Genomic DNA, 21704 nt, shown 5'->3' with positions numbered 1-21704 from the left:
TTTGATTTGGTGTCTTGTATTTTTAAGACATCTGTTGAAAGGTGTTACTCAGCCTGTTCTGTCATAACAAGGTGGAAAAGTGTTCAGATGGGTCCCAAATTATATAATCATTCATAATTATAGCAGTGGGGGAAAAAAACATGAGTCTTTTCTTAGACTATTAGACAAACTCAGAACATTACCCAAATGCTTGGAAGCATTAAATCAGATTATATTTAAGATCAGCTTTTACACGGTGCCTAAATTGATGTGGGATTTTGTCAAAGATTGGGAATAGTAGATCCTCTCTGCATTTACACACATTTTTTTTCTATGGTCCTCATATTCAAATCTGTACCTCGAAGCCAGTTTTAATGGGGGTTTTTCTCTCATTATTTCCCTCTATTCAGGAATTGATGTAGACCTGGGACACCATGTGGGTGCAATTCATTTTAAGGTAGAACATAAAACCAGCAGTAGTCTGTACCTCGTAGGGTAAGATTTGAATATCTCTGCTCCATTGGCTTGTTCTGTTACTTCCTAGATGATCACTGTGTTCAACATCTCTTTCAGTACTTTTCCTATGTGGCTCAGGATGGACTGATTGGGGCTGTCTGTTATCCCAACCCCCAGCTGTCAGCCAATCCATTCCATTATAGATCCAGTAAGTGTCATTCTCCAAGCTTTAATTCTGTATATTATAGGGCTCATTTCAGTCATAGAAACATTTAGTGAGTTCAATAGCTTGTGTTACTCTCCATCATCTCCATCTCATTCTGTTCTGGTTGTCAATGTATCTGGTTGAACTACATTATGTCCAAGACATCCAAGCAGAGTTGTCCATCCCAGCTGGTTCCATCTCAAAGCTTTCTCAGAACCATCCTCAAGAATGGATCATTATGAGACAAATCCAAAATGGATTTATCATGGCAACAGACAGTTCACTCTATATTCCATTCAGATCACGGGTGATTGCATGCTCCTGATGCTGCTCTTGTAGTGCTCTGATAGTGTCATCTTTCTCTAATCTGAATGGCCATCAGAAGCTTTGTACGATGTGCTCGCTCTTGCTGGCCTCAGCTCTCAGCTCTCCGAAGGTGTCGAAGAACTGCTCCATCTCCATCTGCAGCGTGGCGTTGCGGCGGTCGGCGTCGGCCCGGGCACGCTCCACGTTGCGGATCTTGATTTCGGCCACACTGTACCAGCGGCGCTGCTGCGCCAGGCTGGCCCGCAGTCCCACAACCTCCCCGTGGAGGGCCTCGTTACGCAGCTCAAACCTGGGAGAGCCAGGAGAAAGGGGGACAAGGAGTTATACACACACAGCTTTCACTCTGGTGGTACTGCAGGACTGTAGTCCAGAATGTAACATGGAACATCACATCATGTTAGTGTAACCTGACACATGTTGAAGACTGTATATAGAATATATATGGACATTTGAAAAGGACTGCTGATGCATTGGCGTGAGTTATTCAAAGTTCCATTACCTCTGGATCTTGGCCTCGAACTCAGTCCTCTGCCTGGCCATCTGTTGTTTGAGGCCAGCCAGGAGAGTGTACATGGCCTGGGAGGCCGGGGGGACGTGGGGGTCAGAGGGCAGGAAGACCTCCGAGCTGCCCGTGCTCAGGGGGGCATCAGTAGGGACAGAGGAGGAGGCTAGGGAGTTAGGATGGAGGTCCTCCCCTGGGTCAGTCCAGAAGGAGTGGAACCTGGTGGACCTCCGTCCTAGGCTAGCTTTGACCACACCACTCCCACTATCGTCCAGGGGCAGAATCTCACAGAAGGACCATGAGCTGCTGGTGTCTGCCACACTTGCCATGCCCGCCTCCACCTCCACTGGACCAGCAGTGCTGCCCACACCACCATCAGCAGCCACCTCATCAATGCGCTGGAGTGTGTCCAAGTTGTCATAGACAGACAGAGTGCTGTCCTGAGCCTTACTGCTTCCACTGGTGCCAGTAGTCCCCTGCTTTGCAAGCCAGCTGGGACCATCTGTGCCTGTCCAGCCACTGGGCAGCATTCTGCTGTGGTCTGGGTCAGCCTGTATTGTCACAGTGGAAGCAGAGGCTGTGAGAGGGGAGGCAGGGTGAGGGTGAAGGTGGGGGCTGTGTGCTGTCTCAGGGGGCTGGGACTCTGACTGGGCCGGAGTGTATCTGTGGTATAGAGACCCAACAGCAGGGATCACTGGAGAGAACCCCTCAGCTGGCTGCTGGTGGTCTGTGTTGAACAGGCGTGGGGCTAAACTGATTTCACACGGGCTTTGGGCTGACCCTCTCCTCTCAGCAATCAGAGGCAGGGAGAGCTGGCGGGAGCAAGGGGAAGGATGGTGGGCTAGCTGTTGTTGTGGGAGGTGCTCGGCTGTTATGCCCAGCCTGGAGTCATGTGACTGGGCCTGGGCAGTGGGCTGGGTGTGCGCCCCCTCAAATGGGTCTCCTTTCCATCTATGACAGGGGTAAGAATCTGGTCGTGAGGAACCGGGGGCGTCTACGTTTCCCCCCTCCCTGGAGAAAAGGCACTGGTGCTCCCTGATCAGCTCAGACATGAGCTGCTGCACCACGGCTGCCCCTGGGGAACAGAAGGACGGACACACTGAATCACAGCCGGACACATACAGTACCAACAACGTACAAACAGCATCACATGGCACTCAGCGTGTACGCAACACTGTGTTGATATAAACACTGTCTCAAGGCCACCCGGGCAGACAGACAGACACAGCCCCTATCTTTATCGGTCTATATCTGTCTCTGTCTGGCTCTATATCTGTAGGCTATCTCTGATTCATGTCCTTTTTTCTGAACAACACTCTCACATGCCCACACGCACCTCCAATGATACTCTCTGGATCTTCAGCTTTGGGTCGTAGGATGTTAGGCCCGAAAACAGTAGCCAGGTTCTGGGTGCTCATCTTGTTGCTGCTGGAATAGGACTGGACTTCGTTCAAAAACCTGTATTGGCAGCGATTTATCCGTATGAGACTTGGGCAGGGTCGATTTTGTCACAGCTGCTACATAACATGTGTAATGGTTGAACAGATGTTAATGTAGGTTGTACTGTATGTTGTAAGCTACAAGTCTAGTGATTCAAACAATTATATTTGCATTGCATTGAAAGTGAGGTATGTTGTATGTAGATTTGATGTTATCTTGATGTGAGATACTTGCTAATGAATGACAGGTCATTTGTAGACTTACTGGCAGATGTAATTTAGCAGGTTAAAGTTAGCCACTGGAAGTTCATGAAGAAGATGCTGTAGTTCTGTCAAACCCTTGGGGACACCGGGCAAGATATTGTTGTAATTACCATCTATGGTACTTGATCAATTACATTTCTCCTTAGAACTTTTAGATCAGAGGATGGTGGTTGTGTTATGTCTCTCTCTGTTCATCAGATGTATCTCAGGATGGCGTGCATGATGCAGCTGGATGGAGACTTACCTGCTTCCTCTCAGAGGAGATGTTCTTGCCACACAACAGGAAGTCCTGGTATCTGGAGAAGGGCACCAGTGGCTCTGGCAGCTCCCGCAGATAAAGCTTCAGGAGCGACGCCACGGTGTGCACGTCTGTACTGCTAGGATGTGAAATACACACACACTTAAAATACAGCACATCTCTACCACCGTATGGGGGCACGCATAACGGTACATACAGATATAGCTGGACATTAGGTCTAATTTCATTTTCAACTGTGATGTTTCTGTTTGTGTTGACTGGAGAGCTCTTACCTGTCAAAGGAGGGCTTCTCCCCAGCATCGAAGGCGTCCTGCAACTCTTTGACCAGCGTGGCCTGGCCTGGCTGGCGGAACAGCCCCACCTCCAGAAGACCCCGCTCCCGGATGAAGTCCACACACTGCTCCACCACCAGAGGTGCCATATGGACGCCGTAACGCCGCTCATACAGAACCGTCTCCTCCAACCGCTGGCCAAACACGCCTGGGGGTGGAGAGAATTTAAGATCACCTAGGCTAAATGAATAAATGGAGGATGATAGAGTGTGAGTTTGATGGTTCAGGGAGCTTCCCTTCTTCAGACAAGTGGACTCGAACCCTCCATGCTCCAAACCACCTATTTACGCAGCCTGCCTCACACTACATCTCTGTCTGTGTGTCTGTGTGTCTCTGTGGGCCTGAGATACTCACGCCTCCTGAAGCTCAGCACCCGCTTGATCTTCCTGTAAGCAGGATGGGACAGGTAGCTGCTGGTCCTGCACACTGTCGCCTTGTTCTCCGGCATCTTCTCTGTTCTCTTCACACTTATTTTCTCCCCGTCCAAATCTCTCTCTCTTTTCACCTCTTTTCTCCCCCTCTCTCCTCTCCAGCCAGTCCGGCTGTTTGATGGGGGATTATGAGAGGACTCAAATGTCTCGGCGCTGCAGAGACCAGCGCGTTCTTTCCCAAGCGGCCCACCCCTATCTACCTCTCTCCTGTCTGTTGCTTTGGGTTCTGTTTCTTCTCCCCCTCCCTCCTCCTCTTCCCTCCTCCTTTTCTTTCTTCAGGTAAACAGATAAGGCTCCTTGGTCTGATGACTCAAGAAATGAGGAGGCAGAGACATTCCTTGTTGATGCTCAACAATGGTCCTTGAGCACAGCTATGTGACCTAATCAGATGAATTAGCATTCCAATGGAAAGAATGTCATCCTACAAGAAGAAGCATTGTGACATACCTGACATATCCCAAACTCACAATCACTCAGGCATGCAATGGAGCAAACATTCCAATGAATTGAACAACCATGGGAACATGAGCCATATCAAAATGTATTACGTGATGTTGAACTTTGGAAAGTAAAATCCCATCTTTATTCTTGGCGGCTAAGTTCCCCTCTTTAGATTCCTAAGATAATGATTTAACAGGAGATAGGAGAGTCCAGCAACACTAAATGTTCAACTGATTAAACTGGTCCTCTTCACCACTAAACACTGTAAATGTTTAGAAAAGTTCCTCCACACGTTGTTGCTGAATGCAGATAAAGAGTATCGAGGAGGTACAGTAGCTCGGCTCCTCTCACCCTCACCTCAGCATTGGTTCCCAGGGCACAAGTCCTTCCACGATGCTTAACTGAACTCAATCTGGTGAGCGTTGAACATCCAGAGGAACCACTGTCAACCTGGATTGTGTTAACAAAAGAGTCAAACAGCTCTCCTAGAAGAAGGTGTCCATGTTATTGTAGAAGTGACGACTGTGACAACCACAGGGAGTATATCATTCCCTCCCCACCCAGAAGAGATTAAGTTAGTGTTCCAGTGTTGTCCAGCAGTAATTGTGCTTGGTTAGCACCACTTAGCAAGCTATGTCCTTGCGGCACGTGTCTCTCCCTCCTTGTCCTATCCAATCCTCCTCATGCTTCAGGAATGTGCCATTGTTTTCACTCAGCCAGTGTCATCCCTCCCTGTCCAATACACTCTCAGTCCCCCCCTGAGCTGCTCTCTTTTTCACCAATTAGATGATGTTTGTTTCCTCAGGTCGTAGTCCTTAGGGTTCCTTCAAAGATCCCCACGGTCCCACCACAAGAACAAGTACACAGTGTTTTGTCTTGGACTCTTTCTCTTTTATTTAGCCTGGCTCAGCCCCCTCCACAGCTCCTGCCTACTCCACCCCTCTAGTCTCTACCCCACCTCCCTCCTGTATCAAACTATTCCCCACCATACTCACTGGAGCAAGGCCAAGGTGGCACCGGCACCCTCTGTATCTCCTATCTCTCCCTGGCCGGGAATCATTAACAAGGGAGAACAGTGTCACAGACTGGCAAAATAATAAATGAGTTTGAACCCTTTTTGTCCCCCCACTCCCCTCTGTCCTAGCATACTACTCTGCCTACAGGCAGCCAGCCCCTAATAGAGTAATTTTCCACTGAGCTATTATGAACCACCCCTTTCCCCTTCTGGTCCAAGACTATATGGGGCTAAACTGGAAACTGATAAGCCCCAGCCCCAGCTGAGGCTGGCTCTCTGACTCTCTTGCTGGACATTAGCTGGATGTTAAAGAGGTGGATGTACGGCCTCAGTGAGCCATGATGGCCTCTAATCTGTGAAAATCTCTCTCCTGAAGGACGTGTCGGAGAAAGGCAATAGGCTCAGTGAAGTAAGGACTAACTTCTCCGGAGTGGTGTGGGGAATTCATTGGGAATGTTAATCTCTTGTGAAATGTGTTGCTGTGCATTGACCAGGCTCCGGGGTCAGATTCATCTGATAGGCACAACAGTAATCTAAGGACATTTAGGTCTTTATGAGCACAACAGGGAGTATTTCGACCCAGTGAATTTCCTCTGTTATGGCCTGATGTTGTCGTTCTTTGATGGAAATATTAAAGGATGATTATGTAATCATTCTTCCAATGCCTGTCTCAGGTCTGTGCGTAAGGATCAATATTTCCTCACATAAGGGAAGTCAGCACAAGGCCTGTACATCTCATGGGCTATCTCAGCTCAACCTGTGTGTGTGCGTGCGTGCTTGCGTGTGGGTACACCCTCTGTGCTTCTGTGCTCTGTTTTCAGACCTCTAGGTGTAACCACCCTATGTCCACCCTGTACGTTGAGGCTGATGTGGCTTGAAGGGGAGCTGGCCCCTCTCTGGATAGTCTTGCGTAGCCATACCTCAAAATCACGTTGTTGTCACGCCCCCTTTTTGAGATCTGGAGAATTTTGTATTAGCAGAAACAGCAAAGTGTTTACTGGATGTTAAATTACAAGAACCCTCTGCCCACAGAAGGGGTGCTGCGTGTTATGTTCGTTACTGTTTTCCAACCGGGTAGGACACATTTTGCAGAGTTGTTGCATATGCTAGTTTGCAACATTGCAGAAAATGGAAGAAAACGTGGAGGAAAAACTGAATTCTGTTTTGTCAGAAGTGCGCTCTACACACACAATCGGGCCGATGAAGGCATTACACCTCCTCTGCTTGAATTGTCCGCCCAAGGAAGGCATTTGATTGGTTTGACGTGTTGCGAGGTGCCACTGATTTACACCGGGTTTCCACCCCTTTCTAGACCTCAATGCTGAGTTTACCAGGCTTGACAATTAAGGATTGCTGGTTCTGAATGACTTACTCTTTGGGTAACTACCCAGCTAGCACATTTGGTTCTTTGGAAGTTGTGGGAACGTATGTTTTTGGTTTCACATTGGTTGTTCATCCATAAATACAGAACAAAAAGACTGAACGACTGGGTCACATCTCTGGCAACCAAACTGATAGAACGAATGACCAGCTGGCTTGGGTAGCAACCCTATATTTGTGTCGGGACTATATCTTATGGAAGGATGAAATAGTATGAATGAATTCATCAAAATAACATATATATTTTTTAAATATGTCAATCATTATTTGAATAAGTTAGTAACCCATTGTATAAAAGTGATAATGCCCTCGAAGCCAATGTTTGGAGGATATATTGGCAAGGTTAGCCGGCCCTCAACTTTGTCTCAGGTCTGACAATACCTATGCCAAAATATCCTGCTAACACCGGCTTCTCTGGCATTACCACTTAAATAATTGTCATTCCATCTTCAAAACACTAGCTTACTATGGATTGTTTCATTATGCAGTTTAACCTACTATCTATAGCTATATACAGTATTTAGCTGCTATTTATATACTTTTTCAAAAAAATTACACATCAAATAGCCTAATAATTATGAAAAAAGTAATAGGCTTGACGATAAATTTTGCCGCGATTGTTGATCTCAGTGCTTTTGTCTGGCTAATAGCTTGCCCTACACAAATAGGCTGCAATCAAGGACAAGGTAAATTAAATTAAATTAAATTAAATTAAATCCAATTTGAGATACTCCCCTGGTCTTCTGAAGTCCTCACTGCTTCTCTCTCTATCTATTTTTGTATTTATTTATTTATCTTTGAAAAAAGTAGGTTTCCATCCAATATGTGATTTTTTTCCACCAGCGGTATGTTTCAACCAAATTGACTTAGTCAGCCACCAATTGTGCAAGTTCTCCCACTTAAACAGATGAGAGAGGCCTGTAATTTTCATCATAGGTACACGTCAACTATGACAGACAAAATGAGAAAGAAAAAACAGAAAATCACATTGTAGGATTTTTTATGAATTTATTTGCAAATTATGGTGGAAAATAAGTATTTGGTCACCTACAAACAAGCAAGATTTCTGTCTCTCACAGACCTGTAACTTCTTCTTTAAGAGGCTCCTCTGTCCTCCACTCGTTACCTGTATTAATGGCACCTGTTTGAACTTGTTATCAGTATAAAAGACACCTGTCCACAACCTCAAACAGTCACACTCCAAACTCCACTATGGCCAAGACCAAAGAGCTGTCAAAGGACACCAGAAACAAAATTGTAGACCTGCACCAGGCTGGGAAGACTGAATCTGCAATAGGTAAGCAGCTTGGTTTGAAGAAATCAACTGTGGGAGCAATTATTATGAAACGGAAGACATACAAGACCACTGATAATCTCCCTCGATCTGAGGCTCCACGCAAGATCTCACCCCGTGGGGTCAAAATGATCACAAGAACGGTGAGCAAAAATCCCAGAAGCACACGGGGGGACCTAGTGAATGACCTGCAGAGAGCTGGGACCAATGTAACAAAGCCTACCATCAGTAACACACTACGCCGCCAGGGACTCAAATCCTGCAGTGCCAGACGTGTCCCCCTGCTTAAGCCAGTACATGTCCAGGCCCGTCTGAAGTTTGCTAGAGAGCATTTGGATGATCCAGAAGAGGATTGGGAGAATGTCATATGGTCAGATGAAACCAAAATATAACTTTTTGGTAAAAACTCAACTCGTCGTGTTTGGAGGACAAAGAATGTTTAGTTGCATCCAAAGAACACCATACTGTGAAGAATGGGGGTGGAAACATCATGCTTTGGGGCTGTATTTCTGCAAAGGGACCAGGACGACTGGTCCGTGTAAAGGAAAGAATGAATGGGGCCATGTATCGTGAAATTTTGAGTGAAAACCTCCTTCCATCAGCAAGGGCATTGAAGATGAAACGTGGCTGGGTCTTTCAGCATGACAATGATCGCAAACACACCGCCCGGGCAACGAAGGAGTGGCTTCGTAAGAAGCATTTCAAGGTCCTGGAGTGGCCTAGCCAGTCTCCAGATCTCAACCCCATAGAAAATCTTTGGAGGGAGTTGAAAGTCCGTGTTGCCCAGTGACAGCCCCAAAACATCACTGCTCTAGAGGAGATCTGCATGGAGGAATGGGCCAAAATACCAGCAACAGTGTGTGAAAACCTTGTGAAGACTTACAGAAAACGTTTGACCTGTGTCATTGCCAACAAAGGGTATATAACAAAGTATTGAGATAAACTTTTGTTATTGACCAAATACTTATTTTCCACCATAATTTGCAAATAAATTCATTAAAAATCCTACAATGTGATTTTCTGGATTTTTTTTCCTCATTTTGTCTGTCATAGTTGAAGTGTACCTATGATGAAAATTACAGGCCTCTCTCATCTGTTTAAGTGGGAGAACTTGCACAATTGGTGGCTGACTAAATACTTTTTTGCCCCACTGTAGGTGTTATTATGAACTTGTTGCAACATTTGATACTTGATTGGGAACCATACTTAGGCAGCCCGTTTTCCCTCCTTGAGTTGTGGGATCTTATTTTTGTACTGCTCGGTAAGCCTGCAAGACGTGACGGTCATTTACCATTGTTTATTATTTTGTTTAATTGTTCTGAAAAAAAATAAATATCAAGATGAACACTTACCACGCTGCACCTTGGTCTACTCCTTTGGACAACCGTTACACCAAACCAGTCATTCTTGAATTTGCGATTTCCAACTTGTTGTGTAATGTTTATGTCCAATGGCCAATGAGCACCGATACGTTTTATCTATAATTTCTCTTCATTATTTCTCTTCATATGACAAGGATTAAAAAGTATTTGCCAGTAGATTGTCGGCCTGATTCATGATGATGACTGCTAGCTAAGATTTTGAAAGTATGATGTTGACAATTAGAGAACATTACCAACCCCTATGCTTCATATTTTGCACTGGCTGCCCCACCACCACAGAAAGCACTTATCTAGGCTGACCAGCCTTCTCTGTGTTTTGGACACTGGTATGCAGCTTTATTAAGTCAATTATTTATTCATTTCTTTTCACATTGTTTGCAAACTGATATGTGACACCTATTAATGCCAAAATAACGTGCCAACATTTTTTGCTAAAAATGTGGGGCTCAAAACAGGTGGGGCTCTGCCGGGTCGCCACTCATCCTGCACCATTCCCATAAAGTTGTGGGAAGGTTGTATGCAAAATAACCATAGGACAACCACGCTCTCACCATGCTTTAAGAAACAGATTGTGTTGGGATCCAGGTAGCCTAGCAGTTAAGAGTGTTGGGCTAGTAACTGAAATATCACTGGTTCGAATCCCTGAGCTGGCAAATTGGAAAAATCTGCAGTTCTGCCCTTGAGCAAGGCAGTTAACCCCTAACAGCAACTGCTCCCCGGGTGCTGATGATGTCGATTAAGGTAGTCCCCCTCATGTTTCTGGCTCAGAGTGGTTGGGTTAAATGCGCAAGACACATTTTGGTTGATTGCATTCAGTTGTGCAACTGACTAAGTATCCCCCTTCCCCTCACATATGGTTCTCAGAATATTATGTGCAAACTGGGTATTGTGTTAAGCCCAGCAGGCACCCAGCCAAGGCAGACACACAGCTGTGCCCACCAAGGAGGCAGAGGGGAGCTGAGGCTGAGGTATGCGCACACATAAGGTTGGGCTAAGCCCTGTACAGACTGGAGGAGTCATACTCTGGTCTGTTGAACTAAAACAAATTATACGGCGTGACTGATTTGATTGTTTGTTCAAGACAGTGAGAGCGCCAAGTGTATGCATTTGAGTGTTATAATGAGTGTTTAGTAGTGTATCTTATGTAAAAGTGATGCTACCTGTAAAGGGTATCCAGACACCCTTGTTGAGGGTCTTGAGCCACTCCTCTCCCTGACCACAGCTGTTGGAGAGGAAGAAGTATGAGCCAGGGCTGACCAGCACGTCTCTGTTCCCACCTGTGATGGAGCGAGGGATGGATGGATGGAGAGAGGGTGAGAAAGAGTCACAGACAGATAACAAAGACGCGTGACTGCAGCCCTACTGAAAAAAATCTGCCAAAATGTCAAGCTGGTCAGACCAGCATGGTCTATCTAGTTAGGCTGGCCAACCAGCTGGTAAAGCTGGTGATGCTGGTGACCAGCTCATGCTAGTATGTTGGTGACATGCTTATACTGGTAGGCTGCTGATCAGTTTATGCTAATCCAATCTGTTAGTTGGACCTAATGTACCTGTTACTGAAATGGTTGTTCCGTTTTAAATAGTTTAGGTAGTTTAATGTATTCATCTTTCTAACCCTAGTAGGCATTTTGAGTACTGATTGTGGGTGAATAAAAGTTCTAATTGTTGGATATCTACACTCAGGCTGGATTCCAGTAGGAATTAAACATAACTTTGCAAGACAGCATAATGTGGCTTGCAGGCCTGATGTGGCCATTGTATTAGAGAAAACCTAGGCCCTCAAAGTAAGGCCTTATGGTATATGTAATTTACTGTCTTAAATAATCAAGCACTTTGATGCTGGTTTTGCTGGTGACCAGTGTCCAAAACACAGAGAAGGCTGGTCACCAGCAAAAGAATGGCGAACCTACTGAATATAATCGTTCAGTATAGTTGTATAGCTATAAAACTATAATATGCTTCATAATAAAACATATAAAAAAACATCAGTCTATGCTGGTCTATACATTTTTTTTGTTCAGCAGGGAGGCCACTGATGAGCTCTACTTGATTCTTGTCTGGGACAAGGAGCCGCAAACAGCAGAGAGGCTTTGTTTATTGACAAAGACCACAATTACCCTATGGATGGACAAATGGATCTGTCATTACAGATGACATGTTGTTGTGCTATGGCCCCAGTAAACAGCCCAAACCATGTCCACTCTCAGTCTAATTGGGATTGATTGGACGTTGTCTTCTCTGATTTCCTTGTATCAAATCAAATCAAATATTATTTGTCACATATGCTGAATACAACAGCTGTAGACCTTACAGTGAAATGCTTACTTACATTCCCTTAACCAACAATGCAGTTAAAAAAAAATACCTACAAAAACGTTAGAGGTAATTGAGGTAATACATACATGTGGGTAGAGTTATTAAGGTGACTTACGCATAGATAATAACAGAGTAGCAGCAGTGTAAAAGAGGGGTGGGGGCAATGCAAATAGTCTGGGTAGCCATTTGATGAGCTGTTCAGTAGTCTTATGGCTTGGAGTTAGAAGCTGTTTAGAAGCCTCTTGGACCTAGACTTGGCGCTCAGGTACTGCTTGCCGTGTGGTAGCAGAGAGAACAGTCTATGACTAGGGTGGCTGGAGTCTTTGACCATTTTTAGGGCCTTCCTCTGACACTGCCTGGTATAGAGGTCCTGGATGGCAGGAAGCTTGGCCCCAGTGATGTACTGGGCCATACGCACTACCCTTGGTAGTGCCTTGCGGTCGGAGGCCCGAGCCGTTGCCATACCAGGCAGTAATGCAACCAGTCAGGATGCTCTCGATGGTGCAGCTGTAGAACCTTTTGAGGACCTGAGGACCCATGCCAAATCTTTTCAGACTCCTGAGGGGGAATACGTTTTGTCGTGCCCTCTTCATAACTGTCTTGGTGTGCTTGGACCATGTAAGTTTGTTGGTGATGTGGAAACCAAGGAACTTGAAGCTCTCAACCTGCTCCACTACAGCCCCGTCGATGAGAATCTCCTTAGTCTTGATCACGTTGAGGGAGAGGTTGTTGTCCTGGCACCACATGGCCAGGTCTCTGACCTCCTGCCTATATGCTGTTTCATCGTTGTCGGTGATCAGGTCTACCACCGTTGTGTCGTCAGCAAACTTAATGAGGGTGATGGAGTTGTGCCTGGCTGTGCAGTCATGAGTGAACAGGGAGTACAGGAGGGGACTAAGCACGCACCCCTGAGGGGCCCCCGTGTTGAGGATCAGCGGGGCGGATGTGTTGTTACCTACCCTTACCACCTGGGGGTGGCCCGTCAGGAAGTCCAGGATCCAGTTGCAGACTGAGGTGTTTAGTCCCAGGGTCCTTAGCTTAGTAATGAGCTTTGAGGGCACTGTGTTCTTGATCACTGAGCTGTAGTCAATGAATAGCATTCTCACATAGGTGTTCCTTTTGTCCAGGTGTGAAAGGGCAGTGTGGAGTGCAATAGAGATTGCATCATCTGTGAATCTGTTGGGGCAGTTTGTAAATCGGAGTGGGTCTAGGGTTTCTGGGATAATGGTGTTGATGTGAGCCATGACTAGCCATGACTAGCCTTTCAAAGCATTTCATGGCTACAGACGTGAGTGCTACAGGACAATAGTCATTTAGGCAGGTTACCTTAGTGTTCTTGGGCACAGGGACTATGGTGGTCGGCTTGAAACATTATGGTATTACAGACTCAGAGAGGGAGAGGTTAAAAATGTCAGTGAAGACACTTGCCAGTTGGTCAGTGCATACTCGGAGTAGACGTCCTGGTAATCTGACTGGCTCTGCAGCCTTGTTGACCTGTTGAAAGGTCTTACTCGCATCGGCTGCGGAGAGCGTGATCACACAGTCATCCAAAGCAGCTGATGCTCTCATTCATGCATGTTTCAGTGTTACTTGCCTCGAAGCGAGCATAGAAGTCATTTAGCTTGTCTGGTAGGCTCGTGTCACTGATGTGCTTCCCTTTGTAGGTCTGTAACAGTTTGCAAGCCCTGCCACATCCGACGAGCGTCGGAGCCGGTGTAGTCCAATTCGATCTTAGTCCTGTATTGACGCTTTGACTGTGTGATGGTTCGTCGGAGTGCATAGCGGGATTTACTATAAGCTTCCGGGTTAGAGTCCCACTCCTTGAAAGTGGCAGATCTACCTTTCAGCTCAGTGCGGATGCTGCCTGTAATCCATGTCTTCAGGATGGTGTATGTACGTACGATCACTGTGGGGACGACGTCATCGATGGACTTATTGATGAAGCTAGTGACTAATGTGGTGTACTCCTCAATGCCATCGGTAGAATCCCAGAACATATTCCAGTCTGTGCTAGCAAAACAGTCCTGTAGGTTAGCATCTGCTTCATCTGACCACCTATTTATTGACCGAGTCACTGGTGCTTCCTGCTTTAGAATTTGTCAGATTTGCCAAATCGAGGGCGGGGGAGAGCTTTGTACGCATCTCTGTGTGTGGAGTAAAGGTGGTCTAGAGTTTTTTTTCCCTCTGGTTGCACATTTAACATGCTGGTAGAAATTTGGTAAAACGGATTTACGTTTCCCTGCATTATAGTCCCCTGCCACTAGGTGCGCCGCCTCTGGATGAGCGTTTTCCTGTTTTCTTATGGTGGTATACAGCTCATTGAGTGCGGTCTTAGTGGTGGTATGTAGACAGCCATGAAAAATTACATATGAAAACGCTCTAGGTAGATAGTGTGGTCTACAGCTTGTCATTAGATACTCTACCTCAGGTAGAGGTAGATATTTTGCACCAGCTGTTGTTTACAAATATACATAGACCGCCAACCCTTGCCTTACCAGAGGCTGCTGTTCTATCCTGCGATAGAGTTTATAACCCGCCAGCTGTATATTATTCATGTCGTCGTTCAGCCACGCCTCGGTGAAACATAAGATTACAGTTTTTAAATGTCCCGTTGGTAGGATATACGTGCTTTTAGTTCGTCCAATTTATTATCCAGCGATTGTACATTGGCAAATAGTACAGATGGCAAAGGCAGATTAACCACTCGTCGGCGGATCCTCACAAGGCACACCGATCTATTTCCGCGATACCTCTTCCGTCTTCTTCTCTTGCGAATGACGGGGATGAGGGCCTGTTCGGGTGTCTGGAGTAAATCCCTCTCGTCCCAATCAGTAAAGACAAATTCTTCATCCAGTTCAAGGTGAGTAATCGCTGTTCTGATTTCCAGAATCTCTTTTCAGTCATAAGAGACAGTGGCAGCAACATTATGTACAAAATAAGCGGAAAAAAATGCGAAAAAACTAACAAAATAGCACGGTTGGTTAAGAGACCATGAAACGGCAGCCATCCTCTCCGGCATCATCTTAACATTGTTTAGGTATGCCACAGCCCCACCCCACCTCATCTTCATTTGGAATGTCTGCATGACTTTGGTTTGGAACCCCTGAAATAAACAAAATTCTAATAACTGCTTGATCATTTATCAATTTATTTTCTCTAGTAATCAATATAGAAACAATGAGGCTGCGTTTACACAGGCTGCCCAATTCTGATTATTCTGTAAAGTTTGGTGGAGAAGGAAATAATTGAGCTGTTTTTCATGGTTTGGGCTAGGCCCCTTAGTTCCAGTGAAGGGACACCTTAACCCTACACCATACAATGATATTGTAGGCAGTTCTGTGCTTCCAACTTTGTGGCAACAGTTGGGGAAGGCCCTTTCCTGTTTCAGCAATCAATGCCCCCGTGCACAATGCGAGGTCCATACAAAAATGGTTTGTCAAGATCGGTGTGGAAGAACTTGAATGGCCTGCGCAGAGCCCTGATATCAACTCCATTGAACACCTTTGGGATGAATTGGAACGCCGACTGCAAGCCAGGCCTAATCACCCAACATCACTCATGCTCTTGTGGCTGAATGGAAGCAAGTCTCTGCAGCAATGTTCCATCATCTAGTGGAAAGCCTTCCCAGAAGAGTGAAGGTTGTTATAGCAGCAAAGGGGGGACCAACTCCATATTAATGCCCATGATTTTGGAATAAAATGTTCGACGAGCAGCAGTCCACATACTTTTGGTCATGTAATGTAGATAAATTCTCCAGTAGGATGTGTTTCCCAGCCTATTGTATATTTTTCTCATTTTTATTATTTAACTAGGCAAGTCAGTTAAGAACAAATTCTTATTGTACAATGTCTGCCTACCCAGGGCAAATCCTCCCCTAACCCGGACAATGCTTGGCCAATTGTGCACCACACTATAAGACTCCCAATCACAACACAACCCGGGATCAAACCAGGGTCTGTAGTGACGCCTCTAGCACTGAGATGCAGTGCCTTAGACCACTGCGCCACTCGGGAGCCTTAAAATATCACAGTGTATATAACGTTGAAGATCTGACATTGTTTTAAAGGTACAAAAGTTTGTCAATGTTGAAATTTGGTTTCCATGATGACATAATCCTGTGGTTGAAATTTCACCCTTAAAACAACAGTTTACGATAATTTCTTTTTTCAAATCCAATGTATTTTCCACGTAGATTCCACGTCACATTGAGCTGACAAATTACGTTGACAAATGGTTTGTGGCCAGTTTGTGTCCAGTGGGTAGTTTACTTTTACATACTGTACATAAATGTAGAGAAAGTATTCATATCCCTTGGCCACATTTTGAATTTAAAATGGATTAAATTGAGATTGTGTCACTTGCCTACACACAATACCCCGAATTAGGTTTTTAGACATTTTTGTAAATTAACTAAAAATGGAAAGCTGAAATGTCTTGATTTAATAAGTATTCACCCCCTTTGATATGCCAAGCAAAAATAAGTTCAGGATTAAAATTGTGCTTAACAAGTCAGCATGGACATGATTTTTGAATGAATGACCACCTAGATCTTTGTAACCCTCACATACATGTATCTGTCCCTCAGTCACACAGTGAATTTCAGACACAGATTCAACCACAAAGACCAGGGATTTTTTCCAATACCTTGTGAATGAAGAACACCTACTGGTAGATATGTCGAAAAAAAAACACACAGAATATTCCTTTGAGCATGGTGAAGTTATTAATTACACTTTTGATGGTGTATCAATACACCCAGTCACTAGAAAGATACAGGCGTCCTTCCTAACTCAGTTGGCGGAGAGGAAGGAAACAACTCAGGGATTTCACCATGACTTTAAAACAGTTACAGAGTTTAATGGCTGTAATATGAGAAAACTGAGGAAGGACCAACAACATTGTAGTTACACCAAAATATTAACCTAAAGAAGGAAGACTGTACATCATAAAAATATTCTAAAACATGCTCAATAAGAAACTAAAGTAAAACTGCCAAAAATGTCATGAATACAAAGTGTTATGTTTGGGGCAAATCCAACACAACACATCACTGATTACCACTCTTCATATTTTCTAGCATGGTGGTGTCTGCATCATGTTATAGGTATCCTTGTCATCGGCAAAGACTAGGGAGTTTTTGGGATAAAAAAAAAAGTAATAGAGCTAAGCACTGGAAAAATCATAGAGGAAAACCTGGTTCAGTCTGCTTTCCAATAGACACTGGGAGACAAATTCACCTTTCAGCAGGACAATAACCTAAAACACAAGCACATTGAATGTTCCTGAGTGGCCTAGTTACAATTACAGTAATTCTGATAGTACAGTATTTTCATCTCTCCAGTGCTCATACAGTGCATGAACTGGTATATGCAGTGTCTGTCCTCTCTGCCTATCTCCATGGGCTCACAGACTGAGATCCTCTCATAGTCGTACCGTCATACCACAGCACCAGTCAAACATGACAAATCCCTAAATGCCGATACAGATTAATACTGTTTTTCATTCCATGCATTTCACAATCCCTCCCCCTCTCTTTGAAATCTTGTTCATCTTTGAAGAGTCTGGGTGCTGGGAAAAACAGTGTAGGATCCTTATGTACACAAAGGAAGGGGGATTTCTTGGAAATAGCAATTGGGAATGCTGTAGTAATGTTCAGTGATCTACTGTATATACACCAGTCTCAGAAGAATGGTTTTCCTGTACGTGTGATTTATGCTTGCCGTCTGCGAGTTGTTGGGATTCATTCCAGACAATTAAACATGCCATTTTTCTGTAATAGTGCAGAACATGTGATTCTAGCTCCTCCCGGTCACTGTGTCCTCTCTGTTAGAGTGTTAGCTGGACAACAGCCCGGATAGAATCAGATGGCCATTCCTTTTCTTTAAGCACTTCTCAGGTTCAACAAGGGACGAGGAGCTCATTGATTTTCATAATTTAATTCAAACTCTTGCTGCCTTTTTTCATACATTTCTTTCCCGGAGATATGAATCAAGTTATGAGGTTATGGAGGCAATAAAAACGGTGCTCTCAATTCTGCACACATTCTCTGGGAAAGAGTGTGGACGGTGATTCATTTCAGGCGAGACACTTTTCTTAACGAGTACAGCAATGTAAAAAGTGCCTTATCGATACCTACACCTCTACTGTAAAAGCCTGGGCCAAGCAGGCACTGTGGTGGCTCTGACTACAAGGCATTCCTCACCTAAGCTGCAATAACGGAGCTGAGCAGACCCTACATGTGATGTGGGTGTACAGTATGTGATCTTTATCAGAGACTCTAAATTACTTATATTGATTGGGAAAGTTTTTCCATTCCAAGATTATTTAGTGTAACGCAACAGCATTATGGGGTAAAAACAAGCCTTTCCCATCAAAAATTTGCTCCACATTCCTCTACATTTGACATTTAGTCCATTTAGCAGACACTCTTATCCAGAGGGACTTAAAATGAGTAGAATGATACTCAGTCTTTTAGTCCTTTGTCAAATGACTGTCTCATCCCTACCTCATCCCTGGTGCCTCATCCACTCCACTCTCTCAACTCATTATTTTGAGTGCCCTCCTCCCCTACCTGTCCCACATCCATCATGTTCTGTAAATTAGGGGCCTGGTTAAAACAGCTTTAATGTACTCTTCCTCTCCTGCCCCCTTCACCTCTCACTCCTGAACCCCATTGTACATGCACTGATGTCTCTCAAGGGCACCAAGAGACACTACATCACTTTCTGTTCCCCATGGGAGCCCCATGTTATCTGCATAGGAGTGTTTGATAGGGGGAAGTACATCAGGACTGGATGACCCAATTCTCCCTAGGGGATGTAATTAACCCTTGCTGTGTTGCCCTCCTCTTACCCCCAGCATTCCATAGTGATATGATCGAATTAGAACTGATCAAGCATGGTCTGTACACACTGAAACCTGCCGTACACATGAACTGAACTGTAATGACATTTGGCCACATAAGGACATCAGTGCAAGTATTTCATTCTCAAGAAGTAGAAACATTAGTAGAAAGATTCTTCGTAACTCACACGTTTGCCTTGAGTTTAGCTTTATTGATGCATAGTATGAAAAAGCAATATGAATGGGAAAAGTACTGAAGTATGTCAAGTGGTTGTAGTGTAAAGTAACTTTTTTTTCTCTCACTATGGTCACAGTAAATTTCTGCTTAATACGAGGAAACAATCAAAGTAGACCTGCCAAAGCCAGTTTAAAATGACCCAGACCTGTCTCATGATAATGGCTGATGGATAGTAGGATGGGAGGAGTGTGTGAGGCAAGGGTTGACGTCTTACTCACCTTTCTGAGTGGCGCTGTTGTACTTCCAAGACTTGAAGCAGGTGAGTCCCATACTGCAGGTGTCTGTCCAGCTCTAGTACTCACCTAGCCTAGCCAACGGCCCAGTTCTCTAAGCACATGTAGTTGACCCATAATAATCCAATTGATTTTGCATATTAAACACCTTTACCTTCCACTGATAGCACTCCCTACCGACCCAACATCCCGAAGGCTGCCTAGGACTGCCATGTCATTGATCCCCGTCCATTACTCCTCCTCTCTTTCCCTCTCTCTTTTTCTCCCTCTCTCTTTCTCCTGATCTCTTGCTATGTCCCTCCTCATCCACCTCCTCAATAACCATACAGCCCCATCCCCTTAGCCGTGCTGTGTTTGGTTGGGGGAGACGTACGGTGGAGGGTGGGCTGGGGCGGAGGCCCTCTGCGGCAGACCAACCCACAACGGCCGCACACGCAGAGGCAAAGTATGGCCTCAGCATCTCTCTACCAGCTGTAATTACTTCACTACTGTGCCACGTCGCAGGCAGAGGCAATTTCCCTAATGCACAGCCCACCCCACCCGCCCCAGCTTTCGCATTTTGTTTAATGGCCATCAATGTGCACCGCCCTCACCCACACACAATGACTCAAGGGTTATAAAGACGCGAGCGGGTGCCCGGCGCGTTAAACTTTTGAACCGTCGTCCAATACACTAAGAGGAGCTTCTCTCTCCTTGCTCTGCCATCCTCTCACACTCTCCCCCCTCTCTAGCCTACATCCCTCTAGCTCTCTCCCATAGCATCTTGGATTTATGATCCTGGCCTGGCAGATGCTCAGGGATATATTGATCCTGACCAGAGAGACCCATTTCATTTGGCGTGAAGAGCGCTCCTCCTCAGTAGTCTTTACTGATGCCATCAAATCTGTGTGGCTTGGCTGGAGTTATGTGGCCAGGTGCCAGTCTATGAATGTCACAGTGAAAGGGGTACCATGAGACCATTACACATACAACATCTACCTAGCTACTCCTTTAAAGGTGTTGTCCTTCGTGTTACTCCTATCATCAGAGATAGAAGATGGGGAGATCACGAGTGAGATAAAAAGACAATGCAATTATCTTTTTGACGTTTGCTTCTCTTGTTAGGATTAAAACTCGGAAAGTGAAACTAGTTAAAGTCTTAACTGTCCTCCTGGGATATAGACTCCTGGTATTGGCGATGGGGTATTGGCCAGCCCAGTCCCTATAGTCTACCCATGTGACAAAAGGGGATTCAGTTCCCTGCTCTGACCACATCAGGGAGGGACTCCAATTACCACTGAGAGCTTTCAATTCCCTATGTGTCAAAACATGGGACTCACACTCTTCATGCGAGGGGGGTGGGGGGTGCTCTTCAGAAAATGAAAACAGTCACTCCTCCCATCCCATCCCACCCGACCCCACTCCACCACTCCTCATTTTCACCCCTTATTCTACTATTTAGTTCAATTGAATTGTTGGTTTAAGAAGATCTGCTAATGGTTTCCATTTTCATTAGTACACATGCCTTAAGCTCTTTTCCCCTCCACTTTCTTTGGGGTCAAGAGTTAAGTCTGTCAGTCTCACCAAGTGAGGAAGTGTAAGTGTTCAGATTGACCTTGCATTGAAATGCATTAAACTAATAGTTCAGCTATAACTCCGACATTCCAATTGTTTTTATCATACTCAGGGTATTCCAAATGAAACCAAATAAAATTGCATGACTGGGTTTTACTGATCCAGTCTTTCACAAACAGTATCCATGATCGTCTGTGTTGAAATATACCTGAAAAGCCAAATGCCTGTTTTTGTTTGTGGCTGTGGCACACAAACAGGCATGTGCTTTATGTGGATTCATCAAGTCAGTCATTCAGTGGGAAGAGTGGATAAAATGTTCCAAGCAGTGTTTGTGTTGCGGCACATATTGTCATTTGACTAATGAAATGTTTCTGCCCCCTACTGATGTAAACATGAAATAGCAGACAGACTTAAATTAGGTCAGTACGAACCAGGCCACTCCAACCTTGTTCCTGGAGAGCTACCGTCCTGTAGGTTTTCGCTCCATCTCTAATCTAGTGCGCCTGATTCTAGTAATTAGCCGCTTGAAAAAATGAATGAGGTTAGTTACAACTGGGGTTCGAGTAGAAAAACTATAGGAGGGCAGTGCTCCAGGAACAGGGTTGGAGAGCCTTGGACAGAAGCTGAAGAATACTTTTGTTGGTGGTCATTTCTCAGAGGTAAAATAAAGCATATTTCCTCCTCTCATTGAAAGTATTGTGACGTGAGATGATCACATCATTTGTATTTTGTCATAAATACCTGTCTTTATCTTTTGGGTCATTCTTGAATTACGGTGGCATTTACGCCTCTTGCTTTGCAACCATGAAAAACC

General features: G+C 45.0%; 1 protein-coding gene across 1 annotated transcript; it reads right to left on the bottom strand.

Annotated features, from left to right (window-relative positions):
* LOC106602918 (rho GTPase-activating protein 24) lies at positions 1-5711 on the bottom strand. Its single transcript, XM_014195923.3, has 7 exons — positions 4118-5711; positions 3704-3911; positions 3417-3549; positions 3174-3247; positions 2806-2927; positions 1467-2544; positions 1-1256 (listed from the first exon to the last, which is right to left on the bottom strand). Exons 1-7 carry the CDS (start codon positions 4209-4211, stop codon positions 1019-1021), a joined length of 1947 nt encoding a protein of 648 aa, XP_014051398.3. The 5' UTR covers positions 4212-5711; the 3' UTR covers positions 1-1018.
* Between the last annotated feature and the right edge of the window lie 15993 nt (positions 5712-21704).

Source organism: Salmo salar, chromosome 04, assembly GCF_965601325.2.
Source record: "Salmo salar chromosome 04, fSalSal1, whole genome shotgun sequence".
NCBI lineage: Eukaryota > Metazoa > Chordata > Actinopteri > Salmoniformes > Salmonidae > Salmo > Salmo salar.
The sequence above is the reverse complement of the archived record's forward strand: the minus strand, read 5'-3'. Positions and strand labels throughout refer to the sequence as shown.